The 20678-nt window shown below is 49.9% G+C and overlaps 2 protein-coding genes across 3 annotated transcripts; one reads left to right on the forward strand and one right to left on the reverse strand.

Annotated features, from left to right (window-relative positions):
* Window positions 1-87: 87 nt before the first annotated feature.
* XRRA1 (X-ray radiation resistance associated 1) lies at window positions 88-13271 on the reverse strand. Of its 2 annotated transcripts, none has more exons than XM_090134214.1 (18): window positions 13153-13271; window positions 11815-11861; window positions 10373-10527; window positions 10095-10166; window positions 9247-9319; window positions 8576-8673; window positions 7055-7188; window positions 6468-6566; window positions 5220-5479; window positions 4807-4847; window positions 4204-4320; window positions 3534-3627; window positions 3128-3246; window positions 2481-2714; window positions 1930-2095; window positions 1689-1801; window positions 1098-1203; window positions 88-386 (listed from the first exon to the last, which is right to left on the reverse strand). In XM_090134214.1, the coding sequence occupies exons 1-18, from the start codon at window positions 13212-13214 to the stop codon at window positions 133-135; spliced, it is 2244 nt and encodes a 747-aa protein (XP_089990340.1). In that variant the 5' UTR covers window positions 13215-13271; the 3' UTR covers window positions 88-132. The 2 variants fall into 2 exon arrangements, with proteins under 2 accessions (XP_089990340.1, XP_031461980.2); XM_031606120.2 differs by having other exon boundaries at window positions 11755-11861; window positions 13153-13269.
* A 31-nt stretch (window positions 13272-13302) lies between these two features.
* SPCS2 (signal peptidase complex subunit 2) lies at window positions 13303-20558 on the forward strand. Its single transcript, XM_090134235.1, has 5 exons — window positions 13303-13410; window positions 18308-18391; window positions 19170-19329; window positions 19719-19854; window positions 20322-20558. Exons 1-5 carry the CDS (start codon window positions 13372-13374, stop codon window positions 20506-20508), a joined length of 606 nt encoding a protein of 201 aa, XP_089990361.1. The 5' UTR covers window positions 13303-13371; the 3' UTR covers window positions 20509-20558.
* The last annotated feature ends 120 nt before the right edge of the window (window positions 20559-20678 follow it).

Consider the following 20678-nt stretch of genomic DNA (forward strand, 5'->3'; position numbering starts at 1 on the left):
GTTGGCTGAAAGCCTCAGGTGAATCTCTTCACTGCACTTGGTTTTCCAACCTCAGGAGAGGAAAAATGGCTCCAAACAAGTCACAAATAATAACATACTTTTTTATCTTAGAGGACAAAGGTATGAGCTGCTTTATCCAACCCCTGCTGTGGATGTCACTTTGGGCACCTTCTTGGATGCTTTCTTCCGTGGCAGCAGCAGCTGTTTTGATCTCCTCTGCTTGGAAGCTGCAAGAAGAGCTTTGACCACTGGTACCTCATCCCAAAGCCTGGTCATGCCTGGGGCCAGCTCCTTGCTGGCCTCAAACACCTCCTGGAGCTCCTCCATCAGCCTCAGTGCCTCCTGGTATGTCTTGGGGTTAGATTTCCTCTTCTGCAAAGCAGATGCTGGAAAAGGTGCAAGCAGAGCACTGGCTCCTCTCAATCATAGCTCTCCAACATTTGAATTTCCCTCCTGCTTCCCTGTATGCCAGCAGCTCCAGCCCTCCCATCCTAACAGTGCAGGGGATGGGGACAGGGATGAGAGCAATCTTGAGCAATCTCAGAGTGCAGACAGGTGTCTGTGAGGCTGCAGGGCTGGATTCAAGCTGGGCAGTAGCTCTTGTTAGAGACTGCAGAATGTGTGACTCAATTTCTATTTTTTCCAGCGCTCTTTCCCCAACCAGTGCAGGGAAAAGAAAAGCATTGAGGAGCAGCCAGGTAGTGGGCTTGTACTAGCAGCTCAGGATTGTATCACCATAGGGGCTGGGACAGAGGACAAACTTGGCCAGTGCTCAGAACATCACTGCTTCATCTCAGGGGCAATACATACTCTAAGATTTTCCCCCTGACAATCAGGTTTGGGGTAGGCTTACTCCAGCTTTACAGCCAAGAGACTGCAGCAGTGTCTGCTTTGCATTTACTCCTCTGTTAGCCCATAGCTAGAGAACATCAGTGTCCAGTGTTTTTGGCTGAGGGCCTCAGGGACGTAGGATGAGGCTGCAGCAATAGGGAGTGCCTCCATTCCCCATTACTGGGAGTTAGGGCTGAGCTCAGGAACACCCTCATCCTGCCCCTATGGTGACATGAAGAGCAGAGATGGGGGGCATGGGAACATACCCAAGGGGACACTGGTGACAGTTGAGCTGTTTCTCATGGCCGCCAGGATTCTTTCCAGGACTTCTGCTTTCGTCTTTCTAGCAGGAGGGTCAGGCATCCTGCAGCGCTGTGAGGAAGAGAGGAGGCTGCAGCATGCCTTCCTCCTGGGTGATGCTGCTCCCCCTCCTTCTCCTGCCCCTCTCCCAAACTAACAATGTTCAAAAACCCTGGAGATGTGGCGCTTGGGGACATGGTCAGTGGGCATGGTGGGGATGGGTTGGGGATCTCTGAGGTCTTTTCCAATCAGAATAATTCTATGATTCAATTCTGTAATTCTAACCCAAGCCCGTGCTTCTGCACGAGGTGGTTGGGAACGCTTTCTTTTGGACCAACTGATCCATTTTAAGCTCTGACTGAAGATTGTAAGTGTTTTAAGCAACACTGAACAAGCTTTCCAAGACCCCAAAGCTTCATTATGGCTGCAGGGACTGTCATTTTATCATAACCCCTGCTCCTTGCCACCCTTTGCAGTACACAGGTTGTGGTAGATACCACTTCCAGACACCAACACCAGTGCAAGTGTTCTCTCCCTTCAGAGCTTGGGCTCATCACCTTTTTCTGAGGCACATAGGGCTTCTGCATGCTGTCCAGTCGTGGCTTGGCATCCCGGTACACCAGGGGGTGCTTCAGGACATAGTAGAGAGCCTGCACATTCTTCTGTATTCCTGTGAACCAAAGGGAAAATGGGACACCAGCAGCTTTTTGGTGCTTCTTTCTTGGGCAGAGCAGACTACACTGCTCATCAATCTACCAAGGGTTTTCTAAGCAAGGGCCCCCAGCCCTCCTCACTCACCAACTGGCTCAATAAAATCTGGGTCAGTGTCTCCACCGAGCAGCTCCTCATAGCCCTTGTACCACTCTGGAACAGCCCAGGAGCTGCCTTCCTCCCTCTGCTTGCTCCTCTTTTCCAGCCTGTCCTCTGCCATGGGTTGCAGCAAAGGCTTGGAGTCATCCTCCACCTCAAAGCAGCAAAAGAAAGGACTTGGCAGCAGCACTTGGCCACCAGTCCAGGTGTTGAGGTCAGCCAGAGCCTGTCCTGTTGTGAAGAGGTGCCTCCTGGTGGCACTGAGCCATGCAGTCACCACCTCATCTCTACATGCTTGGTGAAACCAGGCATGGGGGTGAAGGGGCCAGCCCCATCCCAATGCAGACTTAAGATCCCAAGGAAAATTGAACCCAAAATTTGCCGTGGTGAGCAAGAAGAGAGAGTTTTCCTGCAGGTGCCACAGGGACAATTTGTGCTTTCCTGTTAGCATTTCCACACTGAAATCCCTTGCAGTCAAAGGAGGATTATAAGCACTGGTGCTGTGAATACCCACACAGCGATGGCCCAGGCTCACACACCTGTGTCATGAAGAAGACTTCAACATCCTCCTGGGCTGTGCTGGGAGTCGTGGGATCACGTTCCCCATGCTCCACTGCTGGCGTGGAGCTGATGGGAGGCAGTGACTGGGATGAGATCAGAGGTGCAGCTCTTGCAGCCTTTGCCATGGCTGGGAATGGTTTCCACACGAAGGCTTCAGCAGGAGCTTCCAGCATCAGAGGCTGCTTCTCGACTTTGGGGAGATGAGATGAGACCTGAGAGGACACAACAGTGTTCATGCACGCTGCTGTGAGCATCAGCATTGTGTTGGACCCCCATGGCTAGAGGCTATTTCTTAGGGGACAGGGAGTGCACCAGCCATAGGGCCACTCCACAGCAGCTTCATTTTCCCAGCAATCAGCCCTTTAGCTAAGGCTGATGGGCAGGGCTGGACCCAAAGTCTCTGTTCTGAATCCTGTGTGGGCACGGAGGAAAGAACTGAGAAGTGAGAACCCTCCCCACCCCTTCCCTTCCTCCATCCTACCAACCCCCTGGGGATCCACAAAGCCTATAAGCTCTTTCCTTTCCCCAGTAATCTGGGTCCCAGGCAATCCTACCCCAAATACTGCAGCCATGGTTCAGTCCCTGCCTTAGGACAAAGCCTGCTGTGCACCCTGCCCTGCCTCACCTTGCGGCTGGCTTTGAGAGGGATGGAGAAGTGCCACCTCCTCACAGCTGGGCTCTTGTGGTGAACAAGTTGAATCCCCAGCTTCTGCTGGAGGAGCCGGGTCAGCAGAGGTGGGTGCCCTGTAAGGAGCAAGGGTGCATGAGGGCTGCAGGCAGAAAATTTAGCCTGAGGCTGCACTACTGCAGTCATGGTTGGGCTGTTGAGTTCCAGTGGGACCAGGAGCAGCAGCAGGGCACTGCAAACAGGGCACTGCTGTTTGCTTTGCTCTTTAGCAAGGATTAAAGCACCTCCTTGGGGACCTGGGCCAGCACAGTAGCATCCAAATGCTGAATGAGAAGGGAGTCCCTGTCCCAGAGAGGGAACTGCACCCACTCTGGGAAACCCCACGGACCAGCTCATACTGTACCACTGCGGGTGGTGGTAAGAGGGTTGTTGTGAAATGTCAGCTGCTTCAGACGTGGGAAGAAAGCCACAGGTAAGAGGGCTGTCTCATCCATAATCTGCAAGATAAAACAATTTGCCATTTACTCTGAGCAGCTGCCACTGAGCTGAGGCTGTAGAGTTTCATCCCAATACTACCAAAACATATCCTTCTGATGTACTGGGCAGGAGCCAAAAGCACCAGGAAGGGTATGTTAAGTCCACATGTGGTACTTGTCCACTGGGGCACACTGAGAGCATTGCCTTCCACTGGGCAGGTCCAGCAAAGGCAGGCCTTCATATCCCCCTGTCTCCTGATGAAATCCCCTATTCTGGTGAATACTGGTGAATTCTCAGGTTGGTAAGGCACCTATCACATAGGTACCCATTGCTGGTAGTGCCCCAGAGCCAGGCTAGATGGATTTTGGGCACCTAGGCTATGATTCTATGATAATGTGCAGGGGTTTAGACAACCTGAGCATAATTCAGCTGCCTAACAGGTGTCCTGTCCCACCTGAGAGATGCTGGGTATCTGAGATAAACGCAGGGGTTGGAGAGAGCTCTGCAGCAGAGGCCAGGATATCTCCAGTGGCACTAACCCCAGCTTCAGACAACTGAATCTCTATACCTGTCCAGAGACATAGGGCCCAAATCACCTTGTTGAAGGCCAGGCTGAGATGTTCCAGTACAGGAAAGAGAGCACAAATGTCTCTGCACGTGGAAAGAGCAGGCAGAGTCTTCAAGGCAGATGGGTCTCCCTCCCAGGGAACACCCTAAAAAGAGGAGGAAGAGGGTGAGACACACTCCAGAGGCTCTCCAGGACATGGCAACATCTCCACGTTCTCAGTGCACATTGAGATTGGTGCTTTCCCAACTGCTGCCTGTTGTGCTCTAGGAGAGAAAAGGAGCAAATCAGCACATACAGCCCATCCATCAGGATAGCATCCTTTAGAGCCCAAACACAACTGGAATCTGAATGAATGAACTCCAGGCTCCTGAGCTTCAGTCCCCATCTGAGTTGCAGAGCACACTTCCTCACACAGGAAGGATACGTTTGAGTGTTTGCATTAGTTTAAGCTCAGATCTATCTTGGTTAAGTGAAAACTTGTTCCTGACCTCCCTGATGACAGACAATACTTACTTGCAGCACTCAGAGTGTAACTTGCCAAACTGATGGGTTTATGCAAACTCTGCTGAGAGAGGCAAGGGGAAGTTTTGGAACCCACACCCCAAACCACAGCTCAGCCAGTAGTTCTTACCTGCATCGGGCATTCCTGAGAGTCAGGATTAAACATGATCTCTGCAACAAAACACAAGCAAAGCGAAGGTTTTGATGTCCAGTACAGGAAGCTGAGCACTGGGCTGGCCCCAACCGCAGCAAGGTTGGGGTTGCCCTGGAAAAGCAAGTTAGCATCAGGCAGGAACTGGCTCAGTGGCAAAATGTGCTCCAGATATGGGTAGATTTGTGTCCAGTAAGCACCCAGAAGCACAGGTTAGCTGAGATGTCAAAAACAGTGCCATATGTCTTTCCTTCACTGTTTTGTCAAGCAGCTTCACTCACTAGTAAACACCCTGCAGATCTGGAAAGGTTTCACTCTGATGTAACTTAGCCCTCTCCCACTGTAACATCTTGCAGTATCAGCAAGGGCAGGGAGAGGAGTGTGCTGCTCACCAGTCCTGTCTGGAGCCCCGTTGTTCTGTAACACGATGTCTTCAAGCTGACCTTTCTTCCTTTCCAGCTCTGCTGGCACCTCCATACCCTCATGCTGCGACGGCCGGGGCTGCTGCCAGAGGCTGCTCAGGTACTGGTACCACTCTGCCCTGAAGCTGCCATCATTCAGCGTAGGGTGGATGGAGAACGGCATGCTCTCTGCTTGGTGCAAGTAGGGGACTGCTGAAATCCTGTTTCTGTCCAGATTCAGTTCCCTCAGGCTATCGGAAGAGGGAATGTATGGGAAACTCCAGTTTTGCTTTCAGTGTTCACACAGCCATCTGTTCATCCTGGCTCTCAAGCTGCCTCCTCACTGGGCAGCCCAGCAGTACTGCAGAATTGTACTGACACTCTCATTCTGCTGCCCCATTGCCCCTCCTCCTGACAAATGAAATCCTAACTGTAAGCTCAATCCAACCCTACCCCTAAAGCCCAACACTTCAGTCCCCCACACCAGCCTGTGGGTCACCTAGCTGAAGCTCATCTCTTGTTGAGAATTTAACAGACAAGGAGACACCTTAGCAGCTCATTAAATCATCCATGGCTCTGAAGAGCTGTGGTTCTACTGGGGTTCCCTAACAACATTCCCCCTTTCCACAGAAGCATGACTCACCAGTGCACTTGCCTGGAGTCACAAGAGAACTTAGAAACCCAAATCTCTGCATGCCAGCCCCCAGCCTCACAATGAGCAATGTGACATTTCCTCCAGGAATATCTTGGCAGAGCCAACAATGCAGACCAAAGTCCCACCTTTGTGTCACCAGGCGCACTGTACACAAGCCCACCACAGCTCAGCTGAGCTGCCCCTTCCTAGTCACTCCTCTCTGGCTGAATCATAAAAGCTGACATGAAAAAAGGGAAGCTGATCTGCAGCCTCTCCTTGTGCTGCTGCACTGATAGAAAGGACAAACTGGAGCAAAGAAGAAAAAAAATGGAGAAAGCTGTTTCTCAAATCAGACCCAGAGATCAGCAGACATCCAGGGCAGGATCTGAGTTACCAGCCATCTGCTGGCTTTGGCCCACCTGTGTTTTGCAGCAGGCCGTTTGCTATTGTTCAATCCCATTTGCAACACTAGAGAGAGTAAACAGGGAAGTGTATCTGAGTGAATCACAAAGATTTTGTTTTCCATTTTAAGGCTGTTCCCGTGCAGCAACTGACAGCTGACAGCACCAAAAGCCAGCACTGTTTGCTGCCAGGTTCCTGCTTACCTGCGGAGATGAGACAGGCTCACAAAGACACCCGGGTCTGACAGACGGTTGTCATCCAGCAACAAGACCTCTAGAGACTGAAATCTCAAATGAGCAGAGCTGTGAATACAAAGAGGCTCATTAATAAGATAGTCAAGCAAAGACAGGTGAAAAACACATCCTCTGCTGTCAGTGGGAGACGTGTCTGCTCACTCTGCTGGGAGACAGGGCAGGGGCTGCTGGCATTTTTGAAATAGAAAACTGCTAACCTACCTAAAATCGAATCAGCCTGAAAAGACCATCTAGCTCAGTGCCTTATCTCCAACCATGGCAAAAACAGCAGGTGCCTTGGCATGGTGGCTGTGCTTAAGCTATTGGGAAGGCTCTAATTAATGACGAATAAACAGCAACCTGCTCATGTGGCTTGGCCAGCAGACAGAGCTGCTGAATCACGTCTCTGAGTCCCTCTCTGTCCCCAAGGACAGAAGATGTGCTGGGTGATCACGGTCCCAGCTCAAACCATCAGGTCAGCCCCATGGCTCCAGCATCCCACCCCTGTGTGTAACCCACTGGTAACTCAGGAACCAAACCAGAGCATGTGCACTTACTCCCAGGAGCCCGCCAGGTTTGGAGGCAGAGACCGAAGCCCATTGGCTGTCAAGCGAAGGATCTTGAGCTGGGACAGATCTCCCAACATCCAAATGTCTTCAGGGGATAAGTTATTGTAGGAGAGATCCAGATCCTGAAGGAAACAAAGAATAAGACAGCTGGCTTTACTGAGGGTGATACTGAATGCTTTTCAGTGTGAACAGGGACAGTTTTTTGGAGACATTACAGTAGGCTGCGTTTCCCTGACAGGAGCTCAAAGCTCTTTCCAAATCAATTTAATTTTCCAATCCATCTTTTCAGTGCTGTGCTGTCTTCTTCAGGTCATCAGCAACCAGGATCTCAGACACCAGGCATCAATAAAGCTGGGATCCATGAAGGTATCTTAGGAAGGGGAGTTTTGATGGAGAATAACACACAGATGAGCCCCATCCCCACCTTTCACAGGTGGCGCCAGCAACCAGGCTGCTTGCTTAGGGATGGAGAGGACTGGAAATTTAGTTCTCCAACACCCAGAGCTGTGCCCACAGACTGAGACAAACCCTGAGTGAGTGGCCAAGAATACAAGGGAGACACATGCAGGAGCTCTCCCATGTTTCACGGATTTGGGGACCTCCCAAAGCCTGTAGGAAGGAGGAAGGTCAGGACCACAGCAGCAAAATCAGCCCTGTGGTCAGAGCCTACGGAGCTTGCAGCTGAGCTGCAAACCATTCTGTGAATGGGTCAAGAAAGAAGTGCTTAAGACAAAACTTTCCATCCAGCAGCTATCTGAAATTCTGTATCCAGTAAGAGACAGAAATCCAGGCAGGGACACCTCTGTGAAGAGAACAAGCTCTCTGCAAGAGAGACCCACGAAAAGGTGGAGGGAGAGGACAAACTACAGCCAGCATCCCAAGCATGTTTTTTGCTCTTAGGATCCATTTTCTCTCTTTTTCAAACAAACCAAGCAACTTACCAATCTGCTGTGTTAGAGAGGCAGCCCATAATTCATAGAAACTGTGGATACCTGGAGATGGGGAGGGTGCAACATGGGGAGGTAGAGAGTAGCATGGAGGAGGATGGGGATCTGCCAGCCATCATACAGCATTGTGTGAAGGATGACACTGATGATTGACAGCCTGGCACTGGGGTGATCCCAGAACCTAAGGATGAGGGCCCATGAGGAGTAAAAGAAGGGCAGGGGGTGAGGAGAACAACAGGATCTACTGTGGGGACTCCGTGATAAACTGAGTGGAGAGGATCCTACAGCACAGAGAGGTGGTCTGTTATGTGGAAAGGAGGAGTTCTATGGCAAAAAGGGCTGAGCAGCGGCCATCTGTGAGGGATAGCTCTGAGAGAAGCAAAATGGGGAGATCCCTGAGGGACAACAGAAAGGGCATCCCAGATTTAAAGAAAGCAGGAAGAGAGGATCACCCTATAGCTTCAGAGAACTCACACTGAAGGGACACTCATCCATGCTTTGTGCTATTCTTCGGCACTATGCTAGGGGGAGATGAAGAAGTCTCAGGTCTCTCTCAACTTACTTCTAAATGCTTGAACTCTCCAGGAGTGATTTTCAGGTTTCTCAGTCCATTCAGGGAAAGTTCCAGTTCCCGCAGCCCTGGAAACTTCCGAAATGGCTCTGCAAGAGTGAAAGAGGAAATTTTAGCAACTGAGGAAGAGCAGTAACAGAGCAAGCCAGGTCTTGTCCAGGTCTGGGACGGACCAAAACCAGCATGAATGAGCAGGACTCTGTAACATTCAAGTATTATCACTTGACACACTTAAAAGAAATGCCAGCTCCCTTAGACAATTGTCCCTACAACATTTAGTTTGTTTTCTTGCCTTTGTTTCCCACCCAGATTGGATTAGTGCTTGAAGCCACTGACAGCACAGGGAGCTGTACATGTCTTACTAGTTATAAACAGATCTTCCATCTTAACTGAGCTCGTGTCACTGGATTCACCTCTCAGCTCTATCATTACACTTCTGAGCTGAGTTGGGTCATTTCTTCACTCAGTGTTTCAATGTATTAAGTGGGGATTTTCTTTGCAAAGGGCTTTGCTTTCTAGTAACAAAACAGATACCACAGCAGCACACAATCTCTACAGATGATAATGTCAGCAGGGAGCTGGTGCAAGGATTTCAGCTGATTTTAAACAAGCATAAGCCACCCTAGCTTGAAAAGCAGTTTTTTGGCAATGCGATCCCTTACCTAAAGTCAGCAGGTTCTCAGCAGCGTTTATAAAAGTAACACAATCAAATTTCTCAAAATCATCTTCTTTAGCCTGAAAGATATATTCAAATATACATACATAGAGCTCTGGCTGTACATTGATCTGAAACAATTGAGTCTTTCTGTTTCTCACAATGCCTAAATCACAGCACTTCCCTTAATTACATCTCTCATTGGTTGTCTGATGATGGAGAGCATCCCCGTGGGGGAGGCACACCTAATTTGGTGGCTGGCATCCAGAAGACCTGGACTAACTGAGCAGCAAAGCAAAGCCCCCTCTGTGCTCTCACTGCTGCCCACATGTGGCCCACCAAACTCAGCCACCCTACAGCACATCTGTCCTTCACAGCAACAGGCCAGAACCCTAAAAAAAAAAAAACACTACAAAGCTATCAGCACCTCAGATCCTTTTGTCTTTGTCACCAGCCCAAATACAAGTTGCTGCTGAAGTCAAACTACCGTAGCCGAAAGAAACATCCTCAAAACCAGAGTGAAGTGGGTGTAAATGGGGAACAGGCTACACCCGGTGAAGACCATGGTCATTTGGTTATGAAGACATGAGCCAAAGTTTCACAAGGCAAATAATTCAGGCCTGTTTACAGCTGGCTGGCTCACCCTCCTGTGCAGGAAATACTGTAGAATCACAGAAAATCCTGCACTGGAAGGGTCCTACAAGGTTCATTGAGTATAAATATTCATGGTTCTAACATGCTTTTTCTGATTTCTGCACCCTTATGTGCTGATATATTTTTGCTGGTTTTTTTTTTTTTTTTTTTCTTCAATTTTTAAGACAGTACATTAACATTTATGGAGCCTCTATTACTCACAGAGACCAGATTTTGGCCGCTTATGTTCATAGAGCACAGGTCAGATGGGTTCTTCAAACAGTGGTGCTTCATCTGGAAGGAAAAAAAGCCAAAACCAAACACAAATGCTAAGCCCTGCACCATGTCCACGAGCAATCTTTTCTCATTCTGGAACCTGGACTCCAAAACCAGACCTGAAGTTGTTCCCTCCCTCACTGAGTGATTCACTCACCTTGTGCCTTGGGTCACAGCAAGTGGGAAGAAAGTGTCAAAGGGTTGGGGAAGAGAGAGGCACTCACCAGAAATGGCTCATCCAGGATATGGTCTTCATCGTTTCCTTGTGCAGAGACAGCACTAATCAGCTTCCTCCTCTCCTCTGGAGTCTCCTTGTTGGTTCCTTGCTCAGCCCAGGGCTGTGGGGTGGCTATGGGTGCCAGCAGGCAGCTCCCAGCCTCTGGGACAACAACACAACAAAACAGAGGAGGTGGCAAGGTGAGTTTGCAATGCTCTGAGTGTGCTTTTCTTAAAGGGGCTCAACTCCACCTGATGTTTCAACCCAGCAGCAAAAACCATCATTTTAAATTCAATTTTTTTTATGAATAATTGAATCACAGAATCACTAAGAATGGGAAAGACCTCTAAGACCACCAAGTCCAACCCCACCAGTCCCCACTGACCAAGTCCCTTAGTGCCATATTCCCATAATTCTGGAACACCACCAGGGATAGTGACTCCCCCACTTCCTGGGCAGCTGTGCCACTGCCTGACCTTGCAAAGATTTTTTTCCTAATACTTAACCTGAATACTGGAATATAAACTGATTGGTAGCCATATACTTAAGACAGCAACATAAAGCTGTAGCCACAGCCAAACAAGTCCAATCTCCTTCCCAAAGCAAGACTATCAGCAACACTAGATCAGCCAGTGTCCAGCAATTTTACTACCTCCCATGGCAATTCTAGCTGCAGATGTCCCTGCTCACTGCAGAGGAGTGGGAACAGATGGACTTCAAAGGCCCCTTCCACCTGAAACAATTCTGATTCTAACTCAGTATGCACTTTCTCCAGAAGTTACCAGAACTTTCTGCTAATATCCAATCTAAACCTCTCAGTTGCAATTTTTGACCTCCTTATGCTGCCTGCCACTATTAAGAAGAATCTGGTTTCATTCCTTCCAGCTTTCTTTGCAGCTGTAAGCACCAAGTTGTTCTCATACTCCTCTTGGCAAGATAAAGCAAGCCCAGTGCCCTCAGCTTCTCCTCAAAGATCACATATCCCAGCCCCCTGACCAGCCTGGTACACCTCTCCACTATTTCCCAAACAACAGAAGATATTTCTGCCATTTCTAAGCACTTCACAGATGTTGCTCTCAAACACAAAGAATCTCTAGCTCAGAACAGCTGATGGAGAGCTACACTGTGTGCCCATCATGCTGAGATGTGTGCTGGAGCACATATTTAACAGACACCATAGACATTCCATCCCTTTCATTTCAATTCGGTTTTAATCGATTTTAAAACTTTTTAGGTACAGCTTTAAGTTCTGTTATCTGGGTTATCCACTATGAAGTTGATACAGAAAACTACCACTGGCCCACCACCCTCATGGAAGGCAGATCTGCCCACATGGACACAACATGAGCTACAGGATGACTTTGGCAGCAGCTCTCAAAGAAGCGTCACCTCTCCTGTTGCACAAAATGTTCCTGGCAGGAAAGCAGTTAGCTGCATAATTGCTCCCACCAGCCATTTTGTAGAGTCCTGCTGTAGCCATCTTGATTGCAGTACTCCTGGAAAGAGTGGGAAACAAATACGTGAGTTAATTTTTTCATTGCTTCTGGTATTGCCTTGCTTTAAGGAGCTAAGTGTAAGGGTAGTCATGAATCAGCTTGTACACTAAGGACACACAGAGAACATCACTGCTCTTAAAATAGAGGAGTAAATGAGGCAGTACATGGGTGTGCATGATTTTCCACCTCGGGACAGCAAGATGCTGTGTGTGAGTCAGGCTGGGTGGACAATGGTTTGTGAGATTTTTGCTTTATCCATTCCTCATTATAGAATCACAGAATTCTTAAGGCTGGAAAAGATCACTAAGATCATTAATTCCAACCATCAACCCATCACTATCATGCCCACCTTCCTTCCTCCTGCTCCTTTCTACTGTGATCTGAGAAGTCTCTGGGATACAAATCTCACACCTTCTAAACCCCACTATTAAACTTTGGAGGTGCTCTACCAGCAATTAACACTTTTATCCTGGAGCCCCTCAAAGAATGCCTTCATTGAGATGGAGATGCTGTGGATTTTATCACCGTGTGTGCACAAGGTCCTTCCAACCTCTATGTCCATGCACAGGCAGCAGCCTCCCATCTTGTAGCATGAAGAGCTGACAATCTCCAGGTGTCATCATAATGGTATCTCCACACCTGGACACTTTTCTGACACCCCACAGCACAGCTTGTCTACAGTGTTCACATATGGTAATGGCACCTGGGACAACAGTCACCTGCTTTATGGTCTGGGCAGTGAAATGTTGGCACTGGGAAGCACACACTGACACACAGTGGACCTACATCCATCTACACACCCCCTACAGCTGCACTCCACACACGTACCCCATTCGTTAAGGTTGGAAAGGCCACTAAGATCATCCAGCCCAACCATTACTCATGCTCTAGACCACGTGCCACATCACCACAGTTCTGGAACACCTCCATGAGAGGCAGTGACTCCACCACCTCCCTGTGCCAACTCTTTCTGAGAAGAAATGTTTCCAACCTGAACCTCCCTTGGTGCAACTTGAGGCCATCACCTCTTTGTCCTATTGCTGTTGATTGGGAACAGATGCCAACCCCTCCTCACCACAGTCTCCTTTCAGGAGTTGGAAGGAGCCAGAAGGTCACCCCTGAGCCTCCTCTTCTCCAGACTGAACCTCCCCTCCAGGCCCAGCATCTCCCTCTCCCTCAGCAGACTACCTCCAGGCCTCACCCCCCCACACACCCCAACACACACAGCCCTGAGTAATCTCCCCTTGAGCCTCCAGCTCTCCAGGCTCGTCAGAGCAGCTCCAGGCCTCACCCCGTGTCCCTGTGCCCCCCGCCCCATCCTCCTGCGCGCTCCCCCCGCGGTCTCCTCGCCATCTTCCCCTCAGCTCCGCGCCGTCTCCATGGCAACCAGGGAGGCGCAGAGCGGGACTACAACTCCCAGCACGCCCCGCGCTTCCCGCCGCCGCCCGCGCGCAGCCAATCAGCGGCCGCCACATCGCGCGGGAAGGGCGGAGAGGAGGGCGGTGAGAAGATGGCGGCCAAAGGCGGCAGGAATGGGTTGCTCGATAAGGTGCGGGGCTGCCGCCCGGCTTTGGCCTGTATTTCCTTTTCCTTTCGCCTCAGCGCTTCCCTTGGGGCTTTCTTCGGGTTCGTGCCGGCCCTCCAAGGCGCTGTGAGGGGAGGGGGAGCGGGAGGCGGCGGGCGGGCTGGGTGCTGAGGGCCGTGTGAGGGGCTGAGGGGGCTGTGAGGGAGCCGGGGTGAGAACTGGGAGCGTTCGTCCTGGGGATGAGAGGGCTCTGAGGAGACCTTGATTTGATGTTCCAGTGGCTGCGGGGCCTCTGGGAAAGGTGGGGAGGGGTCTCGGTTGGGGGGTGGGGCGGGAGGTGACGGCTTCAGTTGGCTCTGGGGTGGGTCAGGTTGGTTTCAGGAAAGCTTTTATCTGAAGGAAAAGTAAAGCACCAACGCAGCTGCCCAGGGAGTGGGGTTGTCACCGTCCCTGGGGGTTCCCAGAGGTGTGGGGATGTGATACTGAGGGACGTGGGCATGGTGGGGGTGGGTTGGGGATCTGAGAGGTCTTTCCCAACCTTCACGATTCTATGAAAGCTATGGAGTCAGGCTGAGAGCTGGGAGCGTTCAGCCTGTGGAAAAGAGAGCTTACAGCACCTAAAAGGGGCTGCGGGAGAGCTGGGGGGGGGGGAGGGGGGCAGGCTTTTGTCAGTTACCTGGTGTTAAGCTAAAAGAAGCTGGATTTAAATTAGATGAGGAAGAAATTTTTCACCACCAGAGTGGGGAGGTTCCAACACTGCAGCCCAGAGCTGTGAGCGCCCAACCTTGGCAGTGCCCAAAGTGGTGGATGGGGCTGTGGGTACTGGGCTGTGGGAGGCTTCCCTGCCCGTGGAGGAATTGAAACTAGCTGAGCTCTAAGATCTCTTCCAACCCAACTGTTCTGCGATTTATATTTTTTTAACCTTTCTCGTGTATCAGCTTTGATCTCAGCTCAGTTCCAAGCAGACAGGTGCTTGTGTCACAGCCCATCCTTGTGTTTGATGAGTGCTGATGCTCCTCTGTCACAAAAACGAAAGGCCTGGAGGCGTTTTGTTCACAAGATGAGAGAAACTGATACCTCTGTCTCAGGGGAAGGAGGGTACCTTCAGAGTGCTGTGCTTCCTTCAGCAAACTTCAAAGCAGGGATGGCTGCAGTTGCGAACAGACTCTTTTTCTGTTGATGTACGTGTATTTATAAGCACAGTTCTTGTGTATTTGTTTTGAGATGAAGTTCCCCATGCTGTGTGTGAGATTTGGTGTGAATTCTTCAACACAGCGTCAGCCACTGAGTGAATGCTGTTAGTGGAAGATGCAAACAAAGTACTTCTAGCAGCCTTCAACTCTGATGTGAGAGCACTTTGTAGTTACACTTCAAGAGCTCTAAGAAGTACCACACTCTCAAGGTGTTCTGTGTCTTCTGCTATGTCCTCTGTGTGTGGAACTGTGGTTGTTTCAGAAGGAAATGAAGCAGTTGCTAAGGGAAGTAGATCGTAGTGCAGGAGGAGTTTCAACAGAGCTGTACAAGACACACACAGTTTTCTATCCTCCCTCTCTTTGTGCTGATCCACGTGCCTTTTTTTTCTCCTTCCTGATGACTTAAATCTGGTAATTTCTGTGTTGCAAAGGTGTTATCTGGTAAATCATGTTCTTAGTCCCTAAATTGCTCAAGTGTTTCTCAAGCAAGACAGCAGTGGCATGGGACTGAGGCTTTGAAATCCCATAAAAGGGCTGCTTGTTTCACATTTGTGTTTGTACTTCACCAGTGAGCCGAATCAGGATGAGTTCAGGGAGACTGGGGTGTTGACTATCCCATTTTTTGTAGTCTTTCTCATATTCTTTCAGCATTGATGACAACCAGGAAGTTACTCCTGACCCTCGGCAACTTGGTCTGGTGGTTGGCGACCCTGCACATAGGAGGGGGGGATGAAACTGGATGATCATTGTGATTCTTTTCAACCCAGGCCATTCTGTGATTCATTCTATGACCCATAGGACCAGGGCTGTGTGCCTTGGAGGGCTCAGTGTGCATTGTCTGCTGGGGCTCATCCCAGCTCCCTGGGCTGCATCTCAATGTCCTGATTTAAAGAGCCCACACCAGCATTCATATAATCACAGTAGAAACAAATCTTTCTTTATGACTTATGTTTTCAGTACTCACAGCATGCCTTAAACTTCAGAGTAGCATTTGGAGAGACAGGATGCCCAGAAGCTGCAGGCTACACTTGGGTGCAATGTAAAAGAAGCTGACAGCAGGACAGGAGGGATAAGGCAGGGGGAAAATGAAGTTTGTGCTGTGTCTTTGAGATGTGAGTGGCTTGACACCTCCCATAGGATTTTTCTGTGCCTGTTGCCAAGGAGGGAGGTTGCAGCTGTGGGTGAAGGTGAAGTCATGAAGGTGACTTGACACATGGTGAGGGATGGAGTGCTTGGAGCTGGGGATGGCTGGGTTAAGACAAAGCCTGTGTATTGCTGCTCCTTTTTTTTTTTTTTGGAGCTAAGAGCAGAATGCTTCCTTGCAATCACCCAGCTGCAGGTAGCAGTGTTGCTCAAGTATGGCAGCCAAGTCCTTGTGTGCTTCCTGTGCTTATGATTCTCCCACACATTGAAGCCTCGTTCTTAGGTGTGCTTTCAAGTACTAATCCACCTCTGAGGTGTGCCTGACTGTAGGATACTGCATGTGCATTCCCCTGGTTGTTATCCCCTGATATGGGAAGGAGAAGGCACACTTCTGTCACTTGGTTTTGAAAGAAAGGAGTTGAGTTGCAGCTGAACTGAAAATGATCTCAAAATGGCTGTGGATTTCTGTGAGTGCCCCTTCCTTGCTCCCACAGGTCAGAGAATTGAAAGAGGAGCTGTAGTGCAGTGCTGTGCAGTGCTGGGAGGAGGAACCTCAGGGGAGCAGAGGGACAGAGGTGAAGGGGAAACTGAAGCTTCTCCCTGGCTGAGTCCCCCAGTGCAGATATGTCCCCACTGCATTGTCCTCTCTGGCCTGACCCACCCTGGGGAGCTCAGGATGGAGAGCAAGAATCCAGAATGTGATTCTCATGCTGCATGGGTATGGCTGGCCATACATCTGTTCCCCTGTGCAGATTCCTTCAGTAAGTGACATGCCTGCAGTCCGGTGCCTCAGGGGACAGTGACCACAGAGTAGCTGTAAAACCCTGAGGCTTTCAGTGATAAGCCTGGGGGCTTTGTTTTCATTTATTATTTTGATTCCTGAGTCTTTTCTCATTGATATTTTCCAACTGTTCCATCTTCAAGCCTATCTACGAAGCTGTTGGTTTTAGGACATAAGCAGCTGGACTAAAAACTTGAGTTTTGGCAGTGAGATGGATGCGCTGTGCTTCAATGCCAGGTGAACCATGCTGCTGCCACAAGCAGAGCTGTGACAAACATCCCTGAAGTAAGCGCAGACTAGGTGGCAGCCAAAAGGGATGTGTGGGACTGATCACACCTTCCCATCAGAGCTGGAAAGCTCAGGGTGGTAACACTGCCCGCTGTGCATCTATCCATCTGTGCCTCGAGTCTCAGAGTATCTTTTCCCAATGAAAAATTGTAGATGTGTGTAAAGGAATAAACACAGCTCTTTCTTTGTCCCCTCTGGAGCATGTTGAGCAGGGGACTGCTCCACCTGCAGCGTGCTTTGAGCAAGGAGCATTGCTGTGTCAGGTGTTTTATCATAGAATCACAGAATGGCCTGGGTTGCAAAGGAGCACAATGCTCACCCCTGTTCCAACACCCTGCTATGTGCAGGGTTGCCAACCAGCAGACCAGGCTGCCCAGAGCCACATCCAGCCTGGCCTTGAATGCCTGCAGGGATGGGGCATCCACAGCCTCCTTGGGCAACCTGTTCCACTGCCTCACCACCCTCTGGCTGAAAAACTTCCTCCTCAAATCCAACCTAAACCTCCCCTGTCTCGCTTTAAGACCGTTCCCCTTTAAAAAAAAATAGGGAATTCTTTCCCATCCTCTACTCCTGATAGTGTTGTTTGTCGGAATCTGAAGGGCTGGGAATAAAACTGCTGTGGATGCTTTTGTAAAGAAACATCAATAACTGAAAGAATTGTTCATTCCATTTCTTTCACATTTACTTCTTGCTCCTAATTCATACCTGTGGATCCTGAAAGGTAATCACGACTTCACCAGTGTGTGTGGGAGGGAGGAGGTCAGGTTTTACATCCTCCTTCCAGAGAAGGAAAGGAGCTCTTCAGACAGATGTGTTTGTAATGCTACTGGAGGGCTCTGGGGCTGGGATGTAACAGAGAGGAGTCACTCAAGTTGCTCAAATGGCTTTGATACAATGTACTGCTTTGAAAGGGCTCGGGTACCCAAGAACTGCCGCCACAAATACTGTCATTCAAAGGGAAGTTAATGCCTTTGAGCTGTGCTATCTGGGATTCATTATTGTGAAGGATCTGCTTCTGCAGATGGGTCTGAGGAAGATCTGAGCACAGAAGAGCTGCAGAGTTGCTTGGTTTGTAGCAGGGGATGTTCTGCCTGACACTTCTCTGCCGTGCCTTGTGTGGGTCTCTTACAACCCCGTTGGTAAAGGAGTTCTTCCTCCCTTTATCAGCCCCCAGAGGATCTGTGTGTAACTTTCTTCCCACAAACCATGAGTACCCTCAGAGGCCACAGGGAGGGCCATGCTACAGCTACCAGGATCAAAAGCAGAAGAAAACCAATGTAAAAAGTTGTTTTCTCAGTTTTTCCCTCTGCTGATGGCAGAGTTGAAATCTCCAGAGCCATTCTTTGGCAGTGGAGCTTTAGTGCTAGAGTGGCTGTGGTGCAACACAGCTCCCTCTCACGCAGCTCTGTAGGTATTGGGGTTTCTCTCCTAACCTTTGCATTCCTGTCAGCAACAAGTGTGTTAAAAGGAACTGTTAAGCCATCCTAAATCTCTCACATTTTGCTCTCCATTGCAGTGGAAGATCGATGACAAACCAGTGAAGATTGACAAATGGGATGGCTCAGCTGTGAAAAATTCTTTGGATGACTCTGCCAAAAAGGTGTGTGGTGATAGTGCTGCTTCAGCAGCTCTCTGAGCTCATGAGAAGGATGATGTGGGGGGTCCTAGTTAATGAAAAACTGAACGTGAGCCAGCAGTGTGCTCCTGCAGCTCAGAAAGCAAATGGGATCCTGAGCTCCATTGAAGGGGGGTGGCCAGCAGGGACAGGGAGGTGATTGTCCCTCTCTGCTCTGCCCTCGTGAGGCCCCATCTGCAGTACTGCATCCAGGGCTGGGAACCCCAGTACAAGAAAGACAGGGAGCTGTTGGAGAGGGTCCAGAGGAGCCACAAAGATGATCAGGGGGCTGCAGCACCTCAACTACAAAGACAGGCTGAGGGAGCTGGGCTTGTTCAGCCTGGAGGAGAGAAGGCTGCGGGGTGAATCATTGCAGCCTTCCAGGACCTGAAGGGAGCCTACAAACAGGAGGGGAGTCAGCTCTTGGAAAGGGGAGATAACAGCAGGACAAGGGGAAATGGTTTGAAGTTGAAGGAGGGAAGATTGAGGTTGGATGTCAGGGGGAAGTTGTTTGCTGTGAGAGTGGTGAGGTGCTGGAACAGCTGCCCAGAGAGGCTGTGGATGCCCCGTCCATCCCTGGAGGTGTTCAAGGCCAGGTTGGATGGGGCCCTGGGCAGCCTGGGCTGCTCTGAAATGTGGAGGTTGGTGGCCCTGCATGTGGTGGGGGTTGGAGCTTCATGATCCTTGAGGTCCCTTCCATCCCAAGCCATTCTATGATTCTTTGAAAGCACAGAGTGAACCCATCTCTGCGTTCCTCCCACAGGTCCTCCTGGAGAAGTACAAATATGTGGAAAACTTTCGCCTGATCGATGGGCGTCTCATCATCTGCACCATCTCATGTCTCTTCGCCATCGTCGCTTTGATCTGGGATTACCTGCACCCCTTCCCTGAATCCAAACCTGTCCTTGCCTTCTGCGTTGTCTCATATCCTTTACATATGGTCTCATTTTAAGACCTCGGGGGTTTGGTTTTCTCATAAAGAACAACAAAGCCCTTCTGTGTCTTCCCATGGTCGGCCCTGTGGGAATTTCTCTGCCTGGAAATCAGCTGAGAGCCAATTCTGCTTCATGTGACACAGTGCTCTGGTTGTCATGTGCTTACATGTGAGTCTGTCTGTGTGGATGCAGGCTCCCCTGGGCGCTCTGGTCAACTTTTCTAAAAGCCAACTCATATTTAAGAGTAACTCTGCAATACCAAAATCTGCTTGGAGTGATGTTCCTAATGGGATGGCAGTGGGATTCGTGTGTGGGCTGCCAGGTTGGTTTGACAACACACACAGGCACAACACCTGAATTTCCTTAACTTGGTCGAACATATTTTGTGATGATGGGAATTCTAACCATCTATACCTCCTACAAAGAGAAGAGCATCTTCCTGGTGGCTCACAGGAAGGATCCAGCTGGGATGGACCCTGATGATGTGTGGCAGCTCTCCTCCAGCCTCAAACGGTACCATCGGCACCGCCTGTGGTGATCACAGTGCAGGAAAGCTGTGTTTTGGCCAAATTCCACCAAAATGAGGGAAAAGGAGTGGTGTTTTTTGTGCTGATCCCACATGCATTGACTCTGTAGGATCCAAAGTGTTCTTATTTTTGCACTCTTAAATCTGTTTCACAGTGTCTCAGTTAAGAGGGATGGCACAAGGGTCATTTGCCACAAGTGTTCACATTTCACTTCTTATTAAACGGGGAAGGAAAACCTAATAGCTTCAAATGAACAGGTTGCCCAAGGAGGTTGTGGATGCCCCATCCCTGCAGGCATCCAAGGCCAGGCTGGATGTGGCTCTGGGCAGCCTGGGCTGCTGGTTGGTGACCCTGCACATAGCAGGGGGTTGGAACTGGATGAGCATTGTGCTGCTTTGCAACCCAGGCCATTCTATGGAATTACACTCTGAAATCTGTGTTTTTTCCCCCCAGGTTTGATGACAAATACACCCTGAAACTGACCTTCATCAGTGGGAAAACCAAACAGCAGAGAGAAGCTGAATTCACCAGGTCCATCGCCAAGTTCTTCGATGCCAACGGGATGCTGGTGATGGAGGCCTACGAGCCCGAGGTCTCCAAGCTCCACGACAGCCTGGCGCTGGAGAGGAAAATCAAGTGAGCCGACCTCCGTGGAGCTCAACACAAATAAAGGAAAGCTGTACAAAGAAAGTGAATTTGCTTCTAATTTTGTCTTTTTGGTTGGTTGTTTTTGTCCTGAAATCCTCTTCCCCTTTTGGATCGATGGAGATCAGAAGCCCCAAAGTTGTGCTGAGCTGTGCCCACCCCTGG

This window comes from Phasianus colchicus, chromosome 1 (assembly GCF_987193195.1).
Source record: "Phasianus colchicus chromosome 1, bPhaCol1.hap1.1, whole genome shotgun sequence".
Lineage (NCBI taxonomy): Eukaryota > Metazoa > Chordata > Aves > Galliformes > Phasianidae > Phasianus > Phasianus colchicus.